This window comes from Mauremys mutica, chromosome 1, assembly GCF_020497125.1.
Source record: "Mauremys mutica isolate MM-2020 ecotype Southern chromosome 1, ASM2049712v1, whole genome shotgun sequence".
NCBI classification, from domain to species: domain Eukaryota; kingdom Metazoa; phylum Chordata; order Testudines; family Geoemydidae; genus Mauremys; species Mauremys mutica.
The window spans coordinates 58,634,932-58,656,136 of NC_059072.1; the positions used below are offsets into that span (position 1 = coordinate 58,634,932).

Below are 21,205 nucleotides of genomic sequence, written 5' to 3' on the forward strand. Positions count from 1 at the left end.
CATCCTCCAGAGCGTACTGGTGGGTGCCGTATTTCTGTACTGGCCACAGTGCAAAATTGCAGCTATGCCACAATTTAGCCCTAAGACGAGCCTTAGTGAATTACAGTACAGTGATGCTATCATTAGGAGTCTTCAAAATGCAATTATTAAAAGAATCCATACTCAGGTGGCAATTGCTAAATAGGTATCACAGAGGTGTTTCCCTGTTCTACTGGCCTCTAATTAGAATGTGCATGACTGGGGTTAAGGGGAGGGATGTTTGCCTTGTTTTCATCGTCCTGCTCAGTAAGTGTCAGAAAATATGAAACTGTGTGGATTTTTTCTCCTCATTTTGGATGTTTGTTTCTGTTTTGGGAGGCTGGAGGAATGCTAAGTCCTAAGATGATGGGTGGTAGATGTAGCATCAGAACCTGAAAAGACTAAGGTCCTGATTCAGTAAAGCACATAAACACATTCTTAACGTTCAGCGTGGCTGGTTTAGGGCATTTGTTAACAATGGGGCTGTGACTAAGTGTGGGGTGGGAAATAACTGGATGTACTTATTGTTAGTTACACGCTCGAGGTTTGATTAGACCAAGCCTTGTTAAGCTGTTCAAATTGTAGAGGTGGAAGGAGGGCACAAACAAGCCTTTCCCACAATGCTTGTACCCTGGCCACAGGGAGGGCAATAGGAGTCTAATGCTGTTGCTGCTGCTAGGCTCCCAGAGGTAGGGTGACCAGACAGCAAATGTGAAAAATCAGGACGGGGTGGAGGGTAATAGGAGCCTATATAAGAAAAAGACCCAAAAATCGGGACTGTCCCTATAAAATTGGGACAACTGGTCACTCTACCCAGAGGCAATGCTAGACTCATTTGGGGTCATGTGGCCTGCGTGGGAGTGGCTCATGCTGTACTCTTTCAAAAGGTGGTGCACAGGCTGGAGACTTTGTGGCAGCGGGATGTCCACTGCGCATCAAGGGGACAATTTAGCTCTTTAATTGTGATTGGCGATATTAATACACTATTAGGAAAAGAGAGATTGCAGCTAATGGACAATTCAATCATGGATTCAGCTGGGCAACTCTAGAATTTATTCATCACTTGAGGAGGGCTGCTGGAGTTAGTGTGGTATAATCCTAACCCCTCAATCCGGGCATTTTGCTATCTCCAGAGATTGTATGTTGGGACCTACTTGTATACACAAGAGGATAGTTTCCTTGTTTATGCAAGGGGGTCATACTCCATTGCATGTTGGGTCCGCTCAGATGCAGGGTGGCTCGTTGTGTTGAGTGAGCATTGGAGCAACTATATAGATAGCTCATGATCTGTGATAGGCAGGCTGGGTTTGCAGGTATGGTGCTATTGTTGTATTGTAAGTATTGAAGTAAATTGAAGTGATAGGATTTCTTTAAAAAACTTCTTCCTATTAAAGCTGCAACCATTTAACTAACTCCAAGGTTGTGAGATGTGGAAATAATAGGCCTCACCCAGAATGTTAATATTGCTACACTGTTAGGAAAGATGCTTAATCCAGTTTCTTAGATGTATAAGGACATCTGAGCATTTTAAAGCAGGGACTAATATATGAACAGTTAACATTTACAACAAACATCTGATGCTTAGAACTATATTCGCTCTCTGTTACAGCAGGTTGACAGTTTGGGTCTGACTCTGCAAATTCTTATGCCCCGCAGCGGGATATAAACCCTCCAGGAGTAAAGGTGCAGGGTCAGTTTCCCTTTAATAAAACATGGCTTTAAAGTACATATAGTTAATTCAGCATATTGTATAAGTGTAAGTATTGTGTTATGAACAGGCAAGTGAGCGCACACAGTTAAACATTGCTTTAGATATTCAGCTATTTGGATGGACAATGGTAGCAATTTGTTTTGCTTTTCAATCTATTTTGGATTTGACTCGATTAGCACTCCCATGCTAGTAACCTATGCAAATTAAACCTATATTTTAAGGTACAATTTGTTTGTGCAACACCATATCCAATAAGTACAGCCTTTTCTAGCAATACTCAGTTAACAAAAATAGGCTAAATACATACAAATCGGATACTCTTTACTCTGGCTTTCCCCTTCTGTCTTACCATTTTGTATTCAATCCTCTGTTTCAATCACTTTGCTCCTTCTTGTACAGTACAGAATATGTCCATGCACATATGGCAAATCATGGGGAAATCATGTGGCTTATTTCAATCTTCTTTCTAATCAAAAAATCCTCAAGCAAGAGACAGCTTCTTAAAGGGCACATGTTCCTCTCATAAAGGTCAATGACAAATCTACGACAGACTTCAGTAGAAACAAGATTGGTCCATAATTATTTGCTAACAGATACTATATGTAGGGCTACTGATTTTGTTTTAAAGTATATAGGTAAAATATTACAAAATACAGATATATGTATGGAAAGGACGCTAAAAGCCTTATATCTTAGATACGAGCAGTTATTTAATATATGTTGTTCAACGTAAAAAACTGGATCTTTTATACTTACACCCCCCCCATTATTCAGTCTCTACAAAAGAATTTAAACAATCATGTATCTGATTTTGGTTTCACATGTTCAAGGAAGCAAACATTCTAATGATTCCAAACAGCTGTCCAATTCCTCCTCTTTTCCTCCTACATTGTGTACATCACAGCAACACTGTTTCATAGTTTAATTTGTTTTCTAGATAGGTGGCTGTCAAACAACTAGATATATCCTGATTTTTTTCATAGCAAATTAGTTGTTATATTTTTAGCTATCATGGGCCAAAATTCAGTCTAGTGTAAACAGGTGCCATTCCACGGAAGCCACAAAAGTAGTAAATTATTATTAAAATTAGTCAATGGAACAAAGTTCAACCACTTACATCATTTGGCCCCTGGACTCTAACTTTGATAATTCTCTCCCATGTAGTATACTCTTTGGAGATACAATGGGCAAGGGTCTGTCAAACTCACATTGTATAGTACCTTAAATCTGAAGAGACCTGTTGATTTCAATGAGACTCCTCAGAGTTAGGTACTACTCAGGGTGAGAAAGGTGGCAAAGTCTAGCCCAATGAAAATGTAAGTAAACTAGAAAAGAATGAAAATAGTTAAAGCCCAGTGTATGTTTTTATAATATTATTTTAAGGACTACAATAAAGTGTGCTACCTAGTAATTAACTCTAAATTGTTTTGGGAAACAAGCTGTAGGAAAGACAAGAGGTTCAAAATAAGGGCCCTATCCTGTGAGCTGCTGACTAACGCTATGTCTACATTGCCATGCCAGAGTATGACTGGCAGCTCATGTAGACATAACCAAGCTAGCTTTAATCTAGCTAACTCAGGTATCAGAGCCGTGACCCTGGGTAATTACTCATGTAGTTAAGCCACGCTGAAGCGCATGGGGAAAATTAGCTGAGATATGTCTACACAAGCTACAGTCATGCTCCATGACTGCAGTGTAGACGTGCCCAGTAAATTGAAGATATATTGCCCCTCACAGGATTGGGCCCAAATGTTATAGTTGATTCTCTAACGCCAATCTTTAAAAGCAAATTTCATGAGAACACTAACATTTTGTGCCTTTGAAAGGACAAAGCAAAAAGCAACCAAAAATTAGAAAAAGGGAGGGAAAAAAACCCTCTGTTAAACAATGGGCCCTGTCTTGCTCTCATTGATGTCAATGGAAGTTTTGTTACTGAACTCAAAGGGAGTTGAACTGCTTGAGTAAAGAATGCAGGATCCCAAACATGCAATACATGATTGGACAAATCTGTTCACCTTACTTTCACGAGCAATCCCATGGATTTAATTATAAGAAAAGTGAGGAGGATTTCTCCCCTCCCCATTTAGTTAAATGTTTCATATGGTAAGAAGTAAGCAGATTTTCTGTGCCTGGCCATAAACATTTACTGTACAAAATGATTAAGATAACATACAAACACTCTGGAATATTCTGGCTTGTGTAACTTCATTTATTCCTTTACAAACTGAATGCTTAGAGGATGGAAAGAGGTTTGGTAAGGGCTGTTTGGAGGCACGCGGACTGCAGTTCTGTTCCCGGATATTCCAATTTACACCTAGATCCATATATTTAAGATTCTGATTCTTATAAGCACACAGATTGAAAAGACAGTATCATCTACAGCAAACTTGTTTTCCCCACAACCGATATCTAGAAAACACATAGCAAAGTGTCCTCCACCTTCACATTAACACTTTGGGTAAGTCTTCACTGCAAAGTTAACTTGGATGATACCCGCCCAGGTCTGAGGCCCCAGGTTAGCCTAGCCCAGGTGTGAGCAGCCACCCTCCAAAGCCATGCCTGAGTTACTGGGTACATCTACAAGGCAGTGAGGTAGTGAGTCTCAGAGCCCAGGTTGAGTGACTTGGGCTTGCGGGGCTCAGGCTGAGGCTAAAAATAGCAGTGTAGATATTCCAGCTGCAGCTGGAGCCTGAGTTCTGAGACCCAGTAAGAGTGGGAGGGCCTTAGGGCCCAGGCTGCAGCTTTAGTGGGAGCATCTACACTGTGTGTACACTGTTATTTTCAGCCCTGTAGCACAAGCCCGAGTCAGCTGATGAGGTCTCTGAGACTACTGCTGTGGGGGGGTTTCTGCAGTGTAGACATACCCTCTGTTTCCTCACTGGTGCTGCACTCACCTGTGTGTGTCACTAGGATGGCCATGGACATATCCCACGTGTGCTGCAGTAAGCTGAGCTGCTTTATGATTCTTTCCCACTGAATTGTGGGAGAACTTGTCTGTCCTGCACATTGAGGGGAATGCGGGAAGGCATTAATAGACTACCAGCACTCGGGTGGGGATTTAGCCTGAGTCCTCAATGAAAACTGGGTGGGTTACTAGCCTCAGTGAAAGCAGCACTTGCCCCTGAGCCTACAACCCCAGACAAGCCAACTAGCCTGGACTGATGGCACCACTAGACTCAGGTGAGAGGTTTTTGAGTGTAGATAGGAGGGGGATTGGGGCAACACCCAGGTAAGAGCCTGAGTTAATTCTACAGTGAAGATATACCCTTTGCTAACCTGTGTGACGTTGTTGCATGTTATCCCAATCACAGGAGGAGTAGGTGGACCTGTTCTTGAAGACTACTGACAATGCATTTTTTGCCACATTTAATTTTTTTTTTCCAGATGGTTGCTACAGGTAGGGGCGGTGTTGAGAGATTTAACTGCACACTAGAAAGCAAACTAAGATGATGGCATGAAAGGTGTATCTGAGAACACCGAGTTAACAGAATCAGAGTCAGATTTTGCTCGGGTTGTTTTCAAGATGCTCTCCGCTATGACAGTTTCTTTGGGAAACAGTCTCACTTTCCCATTCTGCCCGTGTTTTGGCTCATTCACAGGCTCAAGGAACACCACTCTCTTACCACTGCTGGATTTCTTCTCATCAGCTGGAGGATCCTGAGATGGAGTGGAGTTTAGGATGGATGAATGGGCACTGCTTTGGGGCAGCTTCCTTTTTCTTCTTCTTGTCTTACACTGACAAGGACATGGGGTCAGATAGAGATAAAGCAGTACCAAAATAATACTGGCTACACAGGCAGCAAGGGTGGTGAAAGCAGTGTTAAATGCTTCATGAGCATGGGATCTGTTCACTGTGAAATTGCTTACATTAATTCTAACCTCTATGGTTTCATTTAACAGTCTTCTTTTATTTATTGCAATGCATGAATACAGCCCAGAATCCTCCAGCTGGGGATCCATTATCTCTAGACTCCCATTGTGAAACACCTTAAAATTGGCAGTGTCCTTATCTGGCTCTAGTAATCTATTGTCCGGGCTAACCCAGATGAAATATGTGCCTGCATCACTAATTTTGCTGTCACAGTGTACAATCAGCCTTTCTCCAATTTGGGCCTCATGAATAAACCCAAAGGCATGGAATGACACATTGATGGTGCTTTCGGAGCAATTCAGAAAGTTGTCGTGCAATAAAGGCAGTTTATTGGAACCTTTGGGATCAGATCGTAATACACAGGCATACTCATTTTTGAAATCCACGACTGAGTTGAAGTGTCTGTGATACCAATAAATTAGCATGGAGTATAGAGTACAGTCACAGTAAAATGGGTTACCGTGAAGATAAATTCCACTGAGTTGTTTGGCCGGTACTAAACTTACGCGTTGAATGGGTACTGACTGGATGTGGTTATAGGAAATGTCTAATAATACAAGTTCTGTAAGTTTGTGTTTTCCAATATACAAGTCCAGTGGGAAGTGTGACAGTGAGTTACAACACAAGTACAGTTTCTGCAATTTGTATAATCCTCCAAAGGCAGCGGAATCAATCTGTGTTATCTGATTGTTGTAAAGCAAGAGAACTTCCAGTACTCTCAGCTCTTGAAATAAAGGGCTTCCCAGTGTCTTCAGGTTGTTGGATGACAAGTCTAGGTACTTTAAATTTGGAGTTGTGGAAAAGCTTCCAGTGATAATACTGCTAATACTATTATGATTGATTATTAAAGTATTCAGTTTGTCAAAAAGCACCGGGACCCATTCAGGTTCCAAAAATGCAATTCTGTTATAACTCAGATCCAGTCTTTTTATGAATTTGAAGAGAGTTCCTGGCACCCTAGAGAGGTTCTTATTGGTGCAGCTTACAATGTCACTAGCACAGATGCAGGCTGTAGGACACAAGCCAGAGGCACTGCCACATACACTTATTGTAAAGACCAAAAGGCATAGCAGTCCTTTGCCGTTTAGTTTAAGAACACCAAGTCGAGTAGAAATTGTCTGGCAGCTTAAAGACATTATGGCTCTCTCTTAGCCGTCTCCCCGTTCTCCTTGCCACAGATCATACATGTAGTTAGCCTTGCACTAATCTCTGTTAAAAGAGGAATACAGAAGTACAGAATGTTAACACATAATGTTCACACCCCATTTGGTTTCCTGTGCAGATCTTCTGAACAAATGCAGCATTTTTAGTGACTGAATCCCTTCCGTTTCACGTTTAGTTTTCAAATCCATTATTTCCTAGGCCATGATTTATCAACTTTTTTTTTGCATCCGTTAGATTTTGAACCCACCTGCAAATTCTCATATTACAGACCTATCATTTTTTGCTCTCCCTTCAAAAAAACAAACAAACAAACCAAAAACCCACTACCTTTTCTCAGCCTCCTAGCTCAGTACGTGCAATTTCTGACAGTTGAGAGAGACTATTATAAGAAATGGCAAGGTAAGTATGCAATTTCTGAAGGATTTCACTGTCATCCATGTTCCCAGTCCTGGTCCAGGGATGCAGCTTCTGATGCAAGAAAAAAAAAATGGCTTGCGCCACACCAGTGCTCTTCTCTTCTCTAGTGTGGAGCAGTTTTTTATGGGTGTTTCTTCCCAATCAGGAAATGTTACCCACTTCCAAACCAATAATTTTCTAATCCACTATTTAGTTTTAAATGTCAAGAGAATTCTATTTGTTGTTGTTTTAATAAGTTACTGCACACAGTGCAGGAAGCAACACTCGTAGTTAAGATTGCCCAATACTCCATTATAAGAACCTGTTTTCCATTTGCCACTAACCGTTCAGGCTGAAATGTTCAATGTGAGGTATCTGCCTCAGGTTGCATTTTTTTGAGTTTCAGCTAAAATGGTTCAGCTGTTTCTCAGAATTTGGTTAGGCGAAAAATAAGATGTTTTGCTCTTGTTAAAAAAAACTGACTACTATTTTATTGAGATGTTCTAGAGCCTCCATGCTTTGGAGCAGAAACTTGACATTTAGCAGGGAGGTCACCCCACTGCCAGGCATCTGCCTTATGCCATCTCCATGAAAACACACCCAAATTTGGCCAAATTGTAACCCCTGAAAAAAAATCTCAATTTGCACATGCTCAGTAGAGAAGTGTAGAGGTTAACAGCTAAATTATTCCAAGATTCCACCTGCACTGAGCATACTGCTTCCTCTCACAGCTGGGAACTGGACTGCCTGTACACTGTCCCCACAGAGCGACTCCATCTCTGGCAGCAGGATCTGAGCAACTGCTGCTGCAGGCCACAAGAGCTGAGAACAGGGAGACTGTCCCTCCTGTGCTCTCAGTGCCAGGGCCGGTGCAAGGATGTTTCGCACCCTAGGCAAAACTTCCACCTTGCGCCCCCCCCCCGCACCCCAACCCTGAGGCGCCCCCTGCTGTGGCAGCTCCCCCCCCTCTGCCTTGAGGCGCCCCTCCCCCGCGGCAGCTCCCCACCCTGAGGCACCTCCCCCGCCTCCTCCCCGAGCACGCCGTGGCTGCTTCACTTCTCCCGCCTCCCAGGCTTGCGGCGCCAATCAGCTTAGAGGCCGCAAGCCTGGGAGGTGGGAGAAGTGAAGCAGCCACGGTGTGCTCGGGGAGGAGGCGGGGCATGGGTGAGCTGGGGCGGAGAGTTCCCCTGCGTGCTGGGCCCCCCCCTTACTTGCTGCAGGCGGCCCTCCCCACGCTCCCTTGCCCCCGCTCCCTCCGCCTAAATGCTGGCGGTGACTGGGGCAGCTGAAGATCCGGCCGCCGCGGTCACTGCCGAAGAAAATGGCACCCCCCAAATCCCAGTGCCCTAGGCGACCGCCTAGGTCGCCTAAATGGTTGCACCGGCCCTGCTCAGTGCTCCCCCTTCTGGCACCCCAGCAGCATGGAGGCAAAGGAGGAAGCTGCCTGACTTGAAGGCTGAGGGATAAGGAAGGGGGGAGATGTGGGGAAAAAAAGATAACAAGCAGGGGGACAGAAGCTCAGGGGGAAGAGGGATAGGAACCTGATGGGGTGGGAGGGTTAGAAACAGGAGTGGGAGGAGGGGCAGAAGATGGAAGGGAATAATAGGAACAATGAAAGGGATAAGGTTTGGAGCAGAGAAAGGAGCCATGGCAGGGAGGGAGAAAGAGGTTAGGAGCGGGAGGAAACATGGGCAGGAGCAGGGGACACAAGTCAAGCCCTTAAAAGCTAGGAAGTGCCAGAAGTAACGTTGCCTGTGCAATCTTAATTTAGCCACTTTGTGCATATGCATTATGATACAGTGTTTAATTACATGATCACATACTACTTTTTTTTTCACAAGACCCCTACCTTACATGAGATGGAGTGAGTGAATCAGGGTTATGCAGGGAAGGAGGCTGTTGTCTGCAGGAGCCCTGCCTCCTTTTGTTGCCTAAGTTGGCAGGTGTATAGTGAATGAGGCATGGGACGGCAGGAAGAGAAAGGATGGCCTCATCGTTAAGGCACTTAAATGTTGTCCTGGAAAATTAGATTCTATCTTTGTCTCTGCCACAGAGTACCAGTGATGTCAGGCAAGTTATGTAAACCAAAATTTGTATAGGTGACCACTGTGTGTTCCTCATTTTCTGGATACCAATATGGGGTCTGATTTGCAGGAGTGCTGAGTACTAAGAACCACACTGAGGTCAATGGGAGCTCTTCTCTAGACATATAAACTACTACAGAATACTGAGTACTCTGAAAAACCAGGCCTCAGGTTTCTCAAATTGGACACCCAACATCAGTGGACACTTTTGACACTACCTCAGTTCCCTATATGTAAAATGGAGATGATAATACAACCCTCACCTCAGAGGAGGGGTGTGGTGAAGATAAATTCACCAGTCTTTGTAAAGAAATATGATACCATAACCAGAGCACCATACAAAAGCCCATGAGAAAATAAATGATTTTGTATTCAGTACAGAGTTTGGATAGTTGTGGAGTAAATAATGCATGAGGCCACACATTGAATGATGAGGCTAAAAAGAAATATTCAGCAGCTGCTCACTCAGTGAGCTCCATCCATAATGTGCATCAAAAGAATCAGGGATGCCACAGAAAAATAGTATGTGATCACGTAATTAAAGACCGTAAGGCTGCAATGGATTGCATTTCCTAACTTTTGAGTAGTTGGTTTTGCAACTTTTGCAGTCTTAACACTCTTTTCACATAGTGGGTTTTTTTAAGTGTAATACGATTGGAGAATAATACTGGAGAATTTAAAAATAATTCCCATCTGAACTATAACTGGAATCCCTGAGATATTCTAAATTGGATGCAATTAATTCTGTTTTGGAAGGGTGAACAATAAGATACATAGGCTTCTATGTATGCTTCCATCCCTATCCACTGCTATTTCACCAGACAATTTTAATTTCAGTGCTAAGATACTTTATAAGGGATATTGCTACGTGGGAAATATTATTAGCTAATATTTGTCGTTGACAATAGAATATTTTGGTAATGTAGATATAACTGCTTCACAATAAAGTTGGATATGTAATTTAGTAGGAAACATTTAACAAGATATGATTTATGGTAAAAATGAAGAATGCATGTGGACTTGCATTAGAGGATAACAATATGTGGTGTTAAAAGTGTCGTGTTTATATTTTGAGTTTATTGATCTAAAATTATAGTATTTATAGTGATAAGGTGGATGTGTCATGATGAAATACTCATTTCTGTATACCTGATAGGAACTGTGAGCCAGATTCTCAGGTGGCACAAACAGCCCCTTTGATTTCAATGGAGCTATTTACAGTGGCTGGGGATCTGGTTCAGTCTTAGATTTTTGGTCTGGTTTTTAGAGGTAATGGGTGCTCAGCACCTCTGAAGATCAGGCCATGTATGTCACCAGTGTAAGATTTAAGATGTCCTCAACTAGTTAATGGCACAAACCTTGACACCACTTTATGTCCTCATATGAATGTCTCCATGTCTTCTTCTCTGCTTCCTCCCATGCCTAGAAAAATCTCTCAAATTCTGCACACTACCTCTCTTGGCTCACTCAAGTCCTCCTTAAAAACTCACTTTTACCACAAAGAAGTGAATTATTTAAAATTAAACGTAAATGTAAATGTCTGTTCACTAAAACGTGTGCACAAAGTGAGCTGCCACATATCATCTCAAACTTCTCCTCGCCTCATCTGTATTCTCCCTCCTTAAAACATGATTGTCTAGACAAATAAGTAGGCAGCTGACATGCTGTAGTTGCTGCTTTAAATGTTTGCCAGAATTGTTGGATTGTCTCCATATGCTCCCCATCTGTTTGCTGCATTCATCTGTTGTCTCTTGTTTTATACGTTGACTGCAACCTCTTCAGGGCAGGGTACATGTTATGTACAAATACATGTTGTTATATATTTGTACAGTGCCCCATACAGTAGGGCTTTGATCTGTGACTGGGGTCCCCAGGTGCTAACCACAGTACAAGTAATAATAATAAATCCTAGATTGAAAAATCTAGGCAGGGGGATTGTGTCTACCTAGCTGTTGTGTGAAGAGCTGAGCGCATCTTTGGGCATGGTACAAACAATAATATTGCTCTTTCCCTTGCTTGTAAGTGCTTGTGTTTTGTTAGTGATGGGATGAGGAACCATGTTAGAACTTCGTAATTTTAACTGGTCAGGAAACCAAGTTTTCTAATGGTTTTTTTCCTTCTTATTTTAAACTGACATAAATAAATGAAGATTCAGAGTAAAATTTTCAAAAGCACCTAAGTAACTTAGGAGGCAAGTCCTATTTTTCAAAATCAAATTTAAAATCAGTAGGCTGTAAAGTCATTTAGGTGCTTTTTAAGATTTGTATATCTAGTCTTAAATACATTTGATTATAAGCTCTTTGGGGCAGGTACTGCATCTTCCTATGTATTTGTATAGCACCTAGCACAATGGGGCTCTAATTATGACTGGAATGTTTAGCATTACTGTAATTCTAAATAAATAATTACACACACAAAAATTACATGCAAGGGCCATTATTATGGTTGCAGAGTTAAGCACTCAAAAGTTAGAAAATGCCAGAATGTTCCCTTTCCTTATTGGCTCCCAGTGTCCCTCCCCTGGCACTCATCTGAGTGTGACTCCCAACCTAATCCCATCTGTACCAGTAATTAAGCATAACAGTAACTGAAATGGTGGGTATCAGAGGGGTAGCCGTGTTAGTCTGGATCTGTAAAAGCAGCAAAGAGTCCTGTGGCACCTTATAGACTAACAGACGTATTGGAGCATGAGCTTTTGTGGGTGAATACCCACTTCATCAGAAAGCTCATGCTCCAATATGTCTGTTAGTCTATAAGGTGCCACAGGACTCTTTGCTGAAATGCTGGGGGAAGGCAAAAGTATTAACATTAGCATCTTCCTTGTATTCCTTTTTGGATTAAATTTAACAAGCCTTTTCTCACACACAAGATATAATGATTTGATTATTGAAAATAGACAAGTATTATTTTAAAATAAACCTACTTATATGAAGTACAAATATTGGTTTAAAATCCTAAATTTAGGGATCCTGCATGTGCATAGTGTTAGAGCCATCAGTTAGGAATAGTTCATTTAGCTGAACAAAAATATTTAAGACTCAGTTTTTGCAAAAGTTCCACATTGGTCCTCTTGAGGAATCAAGCCCCAAATATTTTGATTAATCTCAGAAAATTGATCATTCTCTATGGAGGGCTCCAGCCCTGTGTAATGTCACATACACTTGCATTCATGGGGGAAACTTCTGGGGTTTCTGCCAGGAGCCTCATAGCTCCGTTTTTTCCACTTCCATGCTTCTGCTCTGCCATTGATGGAGCACTGCAGGTAACATTTTTTGTTTTTTTTTCTTTCAAACTGATTATGTTAGGATTTTTTTTTAAACACGATTGTTTTGGAATGTTTAACCTTTTGGGGTGGGAAAGACACTAACTGACTCAGATCTCCAGTGAGCAGCTGCACTCAGCAGCTGTGATACAGCAGAGCTAGATTATCCAGGCATTGTGTGCACTGGACAAGTGACATGATGGGGAGATGAAGGGACACTGCTACTGAACTACAGAATGGCTGAGGCCTACTGGGCTACATGCTTGTACTGGATTGAGCTGCACTTGCAGGACCCATTGGCGTGGTAAAAATAGCTTTACATCACCTTTGCATCAAGCTGATCCTGGGGTCAGTTTGGAGACCGGTTCGGTTCCTCGTGCAGCCTCAAGCCGGCACCTAGCTGTCATGACACTCAAGATGTGGTGGCAGAGAGTCAGCTGTAGCAATAGTGACACTTGGCTGACTTAAGCTTTGTCTTCACTGCTAAAAAAAAAAAAGCATGGGTAACTAACATGTGTGAGCTATCCCACTGTGTGACAATGGAGACAAAGCAGTTTAGTTCTACCTCAAGGTAGCTGGCGAGGTGAGCACTAGTTTACCTCACGGCAACACTAAAGTTCCTTGTCTCCACTGTGTTTTCACAGAGGGACAGCTCACATGCATTAGTTACTCCATGGTACAAATACCGTTTTAGTGAAGACAAAGCTTTAGTGTGGCTGAAGATCTGACCCATCGAGACAGCCATCTCACAGACCTCACTGGAGTTAGACTAGGGATGAATTTGGCCCAATAGTCTTACCCAGAGTGCCGCCTCATGCACAGCAACAAATCAAAAAGGAACTAAGTAAAGCCATCTTTTCTCCATCTGTATGCATAGTGCTTGGGGTGTCATTTAAGACTGAGAGTTTCCCCGAGACATGTTTTTTTCTACTAAAGATTAGCTCATGTAAGCCAAATGAGCTAACTGCCTGAGAGAAGGGTGAACAAAAGGGTGGGGGTGCCAGAGAGCCTGGATTGGGTTAGATATAGAAACACCAGCAATATCATGTATAGGAAGTCAATCTCTGCAGCTCTTCTCAGTTTATATGGGTGCAAAAAATGCTGATGCCTAAGGCTCTCTGTAGTACAGACCCTGCTACTATGGCCTTAATTGCCAAGCAGATCATCAGATTAATGGAAACCTGCCTTTCCCCATGGTAAACTGCAGCCCACTGGTAGTGGTGTCAGATTTCAGTCAGTCTCCAAGCAGTGATATTTTCTGCAAAATATAGCCCAGTTTAGGATTCTCAGTGTCTCCACAGGCTTTTCTGATCATTTAAACTAAACGTTAGGGAAAATGTTCACTTATTATTCAAACATCTGTTTTTAACAAGTTGGGTTTTTTTGGTTTTTTTTTTAAACTGCAGAGCTCTTTTATGTGGTGTCTCCGTAACATCCGCCTACAGCTAAACTTTACTATGTAACCAAGCTCTAAAGTTGCTCTGGGGAAGGGGCAGTATCAGGACTGAGAGGGGTGATTTGAACTGACAGGATCTCCTGCTCTGTAACAGGCTTAGCTCACAATATGAAAAATGCATAGATTACTGCTTCTCAAAATAGCATTGTTTAATTTCCTTGTTAGCTGTCACTTCTGTTACTTAAAGGTCAAAGCATAGTTAAATATTTATTTTAGGAGGGATTTTAAATCATTTACTGTAGAGGGGTTTAGAAAATAGTTACCCCCATGCACATACTCAAAGTTTTAGAATTAACATCTCTTATGAAACTAACAAAATCCCCATGGCATATTAAGAGGTGGTGGCTTTAAACCTCACTGAAGAGTTAGCAGTGAATACCACAGTTTAGGTTTAGGAAGATCCTTAATGTTGAACTTTTTTACTCCTGAGGTGGGGGGAAACCCCCTCTTTCTCCTTGTCTATCTTTTGCCCTCCCTTAGGGAAGACTAATTTTCTCACTATGCAGTGATACTCAAATTTACCACAGTCTAAGTTCTCTCTCCCCTCCTTTCCCTTCATCTCTACCTTATTTTGTACCCTCTCTCCAGGGCCGATGGGGGGCGGGGAAGGGAAGCCGGTACAAATTGCTGGGGCCCAATTTCATCAGTCCTGGTTAGCCGGTCCGTCCTTGCTGGGGGGCCCGAAATTTTTTTTTTCACTGGAGCCCAAACCCACTCTTGGCAGCCCTACCCCTCTCTTTCCAGAGGGGAAGGGTGACCAGATGTCCCGATTTTATAGGGACAGTTCCCATTTTTGGGTCTTTTTCTTATATAGGCTCCTATTACCTCCCACCCCCATCCCAATTTTTCACACTTGCTGTCTGGTCACCCTACAGAAGGGTAATGGGGAAACCAAACTGTTTATGGTCCCCCTGTAGCCCTAGTGCCCACTTTGCCCCCTAGGTGTGTTGTTTGCTCCTTCCCTTATTTTTGCTCCTCTTCTCCATCCCCCTCTCTTCATTATTGCGTCTCGGTCCCTTCCTCTCCAATTCTTTTCTCCCGTTTCTCTCTGCCTCCCCACCTCTGCCCCCCCCCGTTCAGAGCCCTGGCTTTGCTCGGGGCAAGGATTCGGCTGGCAGGGAAGGGCGCTTTCCTTGTTCCCGGGCGGGCTCACGCCTCTGGGGCGTGCGTGCTCCTGAAGGGGAGCGAACCCAGGCGCTGCTCCGGGGCTGCCTGCTAACTCCAGCCATGCTCAGCAGGAGCAATGCACCCGGATCCACGGGTTCTGCCGTCGCCTTCATGCCTCTGCCCGCAGAACCCGCCCGGCGCCGGGGCACGGCCAGAGCCCGGGAGTTCCCATTCACCCTGCCACAAAGGGCTTCTGGAGCGGTCCGCCAGAGGCTGCACTTGGCAGGGTAGGAGTCGGATTACCTGGGGGTCCAGGCAGCCGCCTGGGAAAGAGCAGCAGCCGCTCGTTCATCGCAGGGGGCAGGGCGGAGCCGGAGGCGTGGGGAGCGCTGGCCCGTGCCCTGCGGCGGCGTCCAGCCCTGCATGCTCTTTGCCCCGAGCCTGCTCCAACTTTGAGGACGGGCGGAGCCGGAACGGGAGCCGGGCGCTCTGGCCGCACAGCGAGTCCCTCTTCGCTTCGCAGCGGGCACCCGCCTTCATCTGCACCGCGGGGACGAACAAATGCGGAGCCAGCCGCCGCCTCCGCCCCCCAGCAGCGGGATTGGTTAGAGCAGCGGGGGGTGGGGGGGAGGGAGCTGCTCCACCGCGGGTAGCCAATGGCCGGCAGGAGGTCGGGGAGAGGGACGGGCGGTGCCCGCGGTAGCCACGAGGCTGTGGCTGAAGTGGCAGCGAGGAGTGCTGCGGTGATGGGGTTTTTATTCTCCCTTCCCCGCCTCCCTCATCCCGGAGCCGATCCGGAGCCCGAGCCCACTGAAGTCAGTACACAGCTGCGAATCGGGCCCTTGGTTTCCACTGGAGGAGCGGGAGCTCCTCCTCCTTTGAGCCGCGAGGGGGGCTGTGGTATAGCGGGGCGGGGGCAGGCATCGGGGACGGGAGTAGCCGGAGCTCCCGGCAGGGATTTCACAGGGGAGAGCCGGGGACGTTCCCAGTCCGGAGCGAAGTTGCACGTGAACAGATGTAGGCACGTGTCTGTCAAGTGCGCGGAGCCCAGCGAGCCTGGGGGCGGAGTGGGGCGTGGGGTGGCCCCTGGCCACATGGTCTTGGAACAGGATTGCTGAGGCGAGCGCCCCCATTAAGGGTGTGTTGGGGAAGGGAATGACTGGGGCAGTTTAAACACGGACACGGCACGGCTCCCCTGAATAAACTAGTCCCGGGAGCAGGCACTGCAGCGTCGCGCTAGCATAGATACACGCGGAGGGGGGCGTCGCAGCTCCCTCCTCTCCTGCTGTCTCGCTAGATGCAGATATGCCGGGACCCGGGTCTGGTTCCCTGGCTCCGGTTCCCTGGCTCCGTGTGGTCACGACGGTAAAAATCCCTGAGTCAGCCGGAGCTCCGCTGCTGCTGGCTGAAGGATGGGGATCGGGGCTGGGGCGCGCTTCTCTCTCGCGGGGTACACAAAGCACCAAGGAGGAAACACGAAAAGGGCAGTTGCCTGCCTTCATGCAGCTGCAGCTTGTTGGCCACCGTTGAGCTCCTCGCCAGCCCCTCTCAGCCTACCCTGTGCACAGGCAGGGGCTTCCCCAGACTCCGGGGATAAGTTCACTGGAGCCGCAGCAGTAGCTGAACAAGGCTGCTAGGGTGACCAGAGAGCAAGTGTGAACAAGCGGGAGAGTGGGGTGGGGTTACTGGGAGACTAATAGGGTGCAGTGTAAGACAAAACCCCTAATGAAGCCCCAATAAAATGGGGACATCTGGTCACCTTAAAGCAGTGGTTTTCAAACTTTTTAGGTTGCTTACCCTTTTCCAAATAATGTAGTTTATTGCATACCCCCATCTGAGATAGGCAATGGTGACGTGGGGGAGAGGGGAGGCTCATGGGTCACTTGTCACTCCCAGATTTCTGCCTTCCATTTAGCAACAGCTTCTCAAGGTTTTCAAACTGTGGGGCATACCCCCCTATAGGGGCATGGAGGAAGGTGGAGGGGGGGGCGAGTGGTGATGCCAGGTGGCTCAGGCCTGCTCCCTGCAGTGGGGCTCCGGGAGGGAGGGACTGCCACCTCCAGCCTTTGACTCACCTCAGGAGGCCACCCAGCCTGTCTGGGTTGGGGGAGGGGCACAACCAAAAATTATAACTCAAAGGGGGCACGGGGCTGGCCCAAGCTGCCTGGCATCAACACTCACCCCCCCACACAAAAAACCTTCCTGCATGCCCCCCATAAGGGAGTGCGCTCCACAGTTTTGAAACCTCTGTACTAAATAAAAATGCATTGTCTGCCATTACAGGATTTTTCTTGCGTACCCCCTGACAAGGGCTCGTGTACCCCTACCGGTACGTGTACCCCAGTTTGAAAAACACTGTCTTAAAGGCAGCACTGCTGAGTCATCCCCCAAAGCTGTGACCTCCTTAGAAAGAGGTGACAAATCTGAAGAAGGGTCCCAGACTGAGGTGTCAATACAGGAGATTTTGGAACAAATTAAACAGTAATAAGTCATTAGGACCAGATGGTATTTACCCAAGAGTTCTGAAGGAACTCAGATATGAAATTACAGAACTACTGACTGTGGTATGGAATCCATCACTTTAATCAGATGACTGGTAGCTGGCTAATGTGATGCTGATTTTTAAAAAAAAAGGCTCCACAGGTGATCCTGCAATTATAGGCTCAAAGCCTATATCTTCAGTTCCAGGCAAATTGGTTGAAACTGTAGTAAAGAACATAATTTTCAGACACACAGATTAACATGATTTGTTGGGAAATAGTCAACATGGCTTTTGTAAAGGGAAATCATGCCTCGCCAATCTATTAGAATTCTTTGTTGGTATCAACAAATAAGTGGACAAGAGTGATCCAGTGGATATAGTGTACTTGGACTCTCAGAAAGCCTTTGATAAGGTCCCTCACCAAAGGCTCTTGAGCAAAGTAAGCAGTCATAGATCAGAAACTGGTTAAAAGATAGGAAATAACAGGTAGGAATAAATGGTGATTTTTCACAATGGAGAGAGGTAAATAGTGGGGTCCCCCAAGGTTCTGTATTGGGACCAGTTCTGTTCAACATATTCATAAATGATCTGTAAAAAGGAGTGAACAGTGAGGTGGCAAACTTTGCAGGTGATACAGGATCACTCAAAATCATTAAGCCCAAAGCAGACTGCTAAGCGTCACAAAGGGATCTCACAAAACTGGATGACTTGAGAAGAAAATGGCAGATGAAATTCAGTGTTGATAGATGCAAAGTAATGCACATTGGAAAACGTTATCCCAGCCATACATACAAAATGACAGGGTCTAAATTAGCTGTTACCACTCAAAAAAGAGATGTTGGAGTCATTGTGGGTAGTTCTCTGATAACATCTGCTCAATATGCAGCAGCAGTCAAAAAAGCTAAGAGAATGTTAGGAACCATTAGGAAAGGGATAGATAATAAGACAGAAAATATAATGCCACGTAAATCCATGGCATGCCCACTTCTGAATACTGTTCTGGTCGTCCCATCTCAAAAAAGATAAGTTGAAATTGGAAAAAGTACAGAGAAGCGCAACAAAAATGATTAGGGCTATGGAATAGTGGCCATATGAGGATAGATTAAAAAGACTGGGATGGTTCAATTTAGAAAAGAGATGACTAAGGGGTGGGTGTGTGACTGAAGGCACCCCTGTATTCACACTCTACACACTACTGTAATAATCTTTGTACAAAATATGCCTTGTGAGGTATCATTTGAAACTAATAACTTTCTGGTCAATAATATCATGGTAAAATGTATGTAGCAACATTACATGTAAAGTTATGAAGATAAGCTGAAATCATGACTGACATATGTGTACCAGATAAGTCCAGGGAATGAGTAAACCTGTTTCTCAAAGATGAAGGACAAGTTGATGCCCCAGTTAGGTGTCATCAAAGTTGATGGGCCTTCAAGGGCGGTGGGGGCTGGAACAAACATATCTGCTCTTAGCAAACAACAGCATGAAACCTCTCCCCACACCAGACCCTATGTTTCCTTGCTTTCAGCTGGAAAGAACTTTATCTAGGGGTCTCAAGTAAATGCATTTCAAAAGGTGAATAAACTATAAAAGAGAAAGCAAAAACACCCAAAGGTATCTTTCCCTATCCATCTCTCTCTCTTTTCACCTAAGAAGACAAAAGAAACAGCCACTGGAATTTGGGAGCAGTTCCTAACCTGAGAATTTGGTCAGCAATGTACTGAAACCATATGGTAAGGAACCAAGTCTAGTCTGTTAAGTTCAGAAAGAGCTTTATCTTTATTTTTCTTATAACCCTTCCTTACTTTATGCCTCATTACTTGTACTCAGTTAAAATCTATCTCTTTGTAAGTAAATAAACTTGTTTTATTCTTTAATTAGAACTAATCCAGGGTTGTGAATTGTTTGGGTAACTCCATTTAAGGTAGCAGACTGTTGCATGTTGATGCCCTTAGAGGGGCAATGGACCTAATATATCTGAGCTCTCCAGGAGTGGGCTGGACAGTGCAGGACAAACGTCTTTGGGGGGAAATCCGAGACTGAAAGTACGTTCAGGTCACTCTGCAAGTAGTAACCAAGGCTGCTGGAAGCCAGAGTGTGGTTGGTGTTTGATGACAGGCTGCTGGGGTCAGAGTTGGGAGACCAGGGCTGTGACTGTACACAGCACTCAGGGTGTGACCTGCATGCTGTTTGGCTGTTTGTGAGCAGCCCAGGTTGGGAGTTACAGCTGCAAAGCTCTGTGAGACACCTTAGGTTGCAGGGCAAGTGGTGACACAGTCCCTCACTGGTCTGGATTGTACCCTGGAATGTCATAAGGGGATATTCCAGAGGTCTATAAAATCATGAATGGGTGTGGAAAAAAGTGAATAAGGAAGTGTTATTTACCCCTTCACATACCGCAAGAACCAGGAGTCACCCAATGAAATGAATAGGCAGCAGGTTTAAAACGAACCAAAGGAAGTACTTCACAAAACACACTGTCAACCTGTGGATCTCATCAGGGATATTGTGAAGGGCAAAACTATAACTGGGTTCGAAAAAAAATTAGATAAGTTCATAGAGGATAGGTTCATTAATGGCTATTAGCCAAGATGGTCAGAAGTGCAATCCCATGCTCTGGGTGTCCTTAAACCTCTGACTGCTAGAAACTGGGACTGGACTATAGGGGATGGATCACTCAGTAAATTGCTCTGTTCTGTTCACTCCCTCTGAAGCATCTGACCACTGTTGGAAGACAGGATACTGGGCTAGATGGACCATTGGTCTGACCCAATATGGCCGTTTTTATGGTTTTAATAAAATCTGTTAATTGAATCTTCAGTTGCCTCTTCAGTATTTGTGTAGACAGATTAATGCCCATTTGACGTTCCTCATGCCCCTGCCCCCTTTTAAGGGACGAGGAGGCAGATTTCAGCAGGCCTTTCTGGGAGCTCTGCTGCTGACACCACTTAACTGTGACTGTTGATGTGTCTGTAAAGGAAATGAGATAAAACTGCAGAGTCCCAAGGTGTCCTGTATGCAGAGAGAGTATTTTAGCAGCTGTAGACACTACATCAGGGAAAACTGTACACTCCCTGGCCCCTTAAAAAGGAGGCAGAAAATCCAAAACATGGACAGGATCCTGGAGGGAGCTGTGGAGGAAAGGGTGACTAAAACACTCTGAACATCCTTTTGCTTAAATGATGTGGGACAAAAAGAGAAGGCAATTTCATCCCTCCGGTAACTCAATTGGAGCCTAAATTACACCTGAGATGAATCTGGCCCACAGTATGAAAATAATCCTCGGCTGTGAACATGCTTTTCTGCTTCTTAAATCCCTGGCTTTCATGAGGACCCACCACCATGGGTGTATAAACAGGGCAAGATTTTATTTAAATGCTGTAAATACCCACTAGAGCTGACAGTATATGTCAAAATGGAGAAATATGCACCAATATTGTGCCTTAGTAGATGGAACTGCAGGGTATTAATAATGTAAAATAGATTTAAAAGGCATTGTGTGTGGATTTATTAAACATTTCTCCAGTTAATTAAATGATCAAAATCAAGAAAGGCTGCACAGTAAACAGGGTTTTGTTAAGAACAAAAGAGCCTATCAAATGATACAAGGGGTTATCTAAAATTTATTGCCATGTACTCAGTATACCTGGA

At 44.6% G+C, this 21,205-nt stretch overlaps 1 protein-coding gene and 1 long non-coding RNA gene across 4 annotated transcripts in view; one reads left to right on the forward strand and one right to left on the reverse strand.

The window, feature by feature from the left end:
* The window catches only part of LOC123378610, a 108,024-nt gene that overhangs the window by 64,823 nt on the left and 21,996 nt on the right, over window positions 1–21,205 (forward strand). The window contains exon 3 of the long non-coding RNA XR_006582674.1: window positions 19,208–19,287. This is a non-coding gene — a long non-coding RNA (uncharacterized LOC123378610). The remainder of the gene's footprint in view (window positions 1–19,207; window positions 19,288–21,205) is intronic.
* AMIGO2 (adhesion molecule with Ig like domain 2) lies at window positions 3,862–15,866 on the reverse strand. 3 transcript variants are annotated; one of them, XM_045032601.1, is made up of 3 exons: window positions 15,373–15,866; window positions 12,832–12,989; window positions 3,862–6,809 (listed from the first exon to the last, which is right to left on the reverse strand). In XM_045032601.1, exon 3 carries the CDS (start codon window positions 6,734–6,736, stop codon window positions 5,171–5,173), a length of 1,566 nt encoding a protein of 521 aa, XP_044888536.1. In that variant the 5' UTR covers window positions 6,737–6,809; window positions 12,832–12,989; window positions 15,373–15,866; the 3' UTR covers window positions 3,862–5,170. The 3 variants fall into 3 exon arrangements, with proteins under 3 accessions (XP_044888536.1, XP_044888527.1, XP_044888545.1); XM_045032592.1 differs by lacking the exon at window positions 12,832–12,989 and having other exon boundaries at window positions 15,373–15,865; XM_045032610.1 differs by lacking the exons at window positions 12,832–12,989; window positions 15,373–15,866 and adding an exon at window positions 7,092–7,204.

Coding starts and splice junctions, on each gene's coding strand:
- AMIGO2 (XM_045032601.1), bottom strand. CDS start 6,736: ATGTCTTTAAGCTGCCAGACAATTTCTACTCGACTTGGTGTTCTTAAA.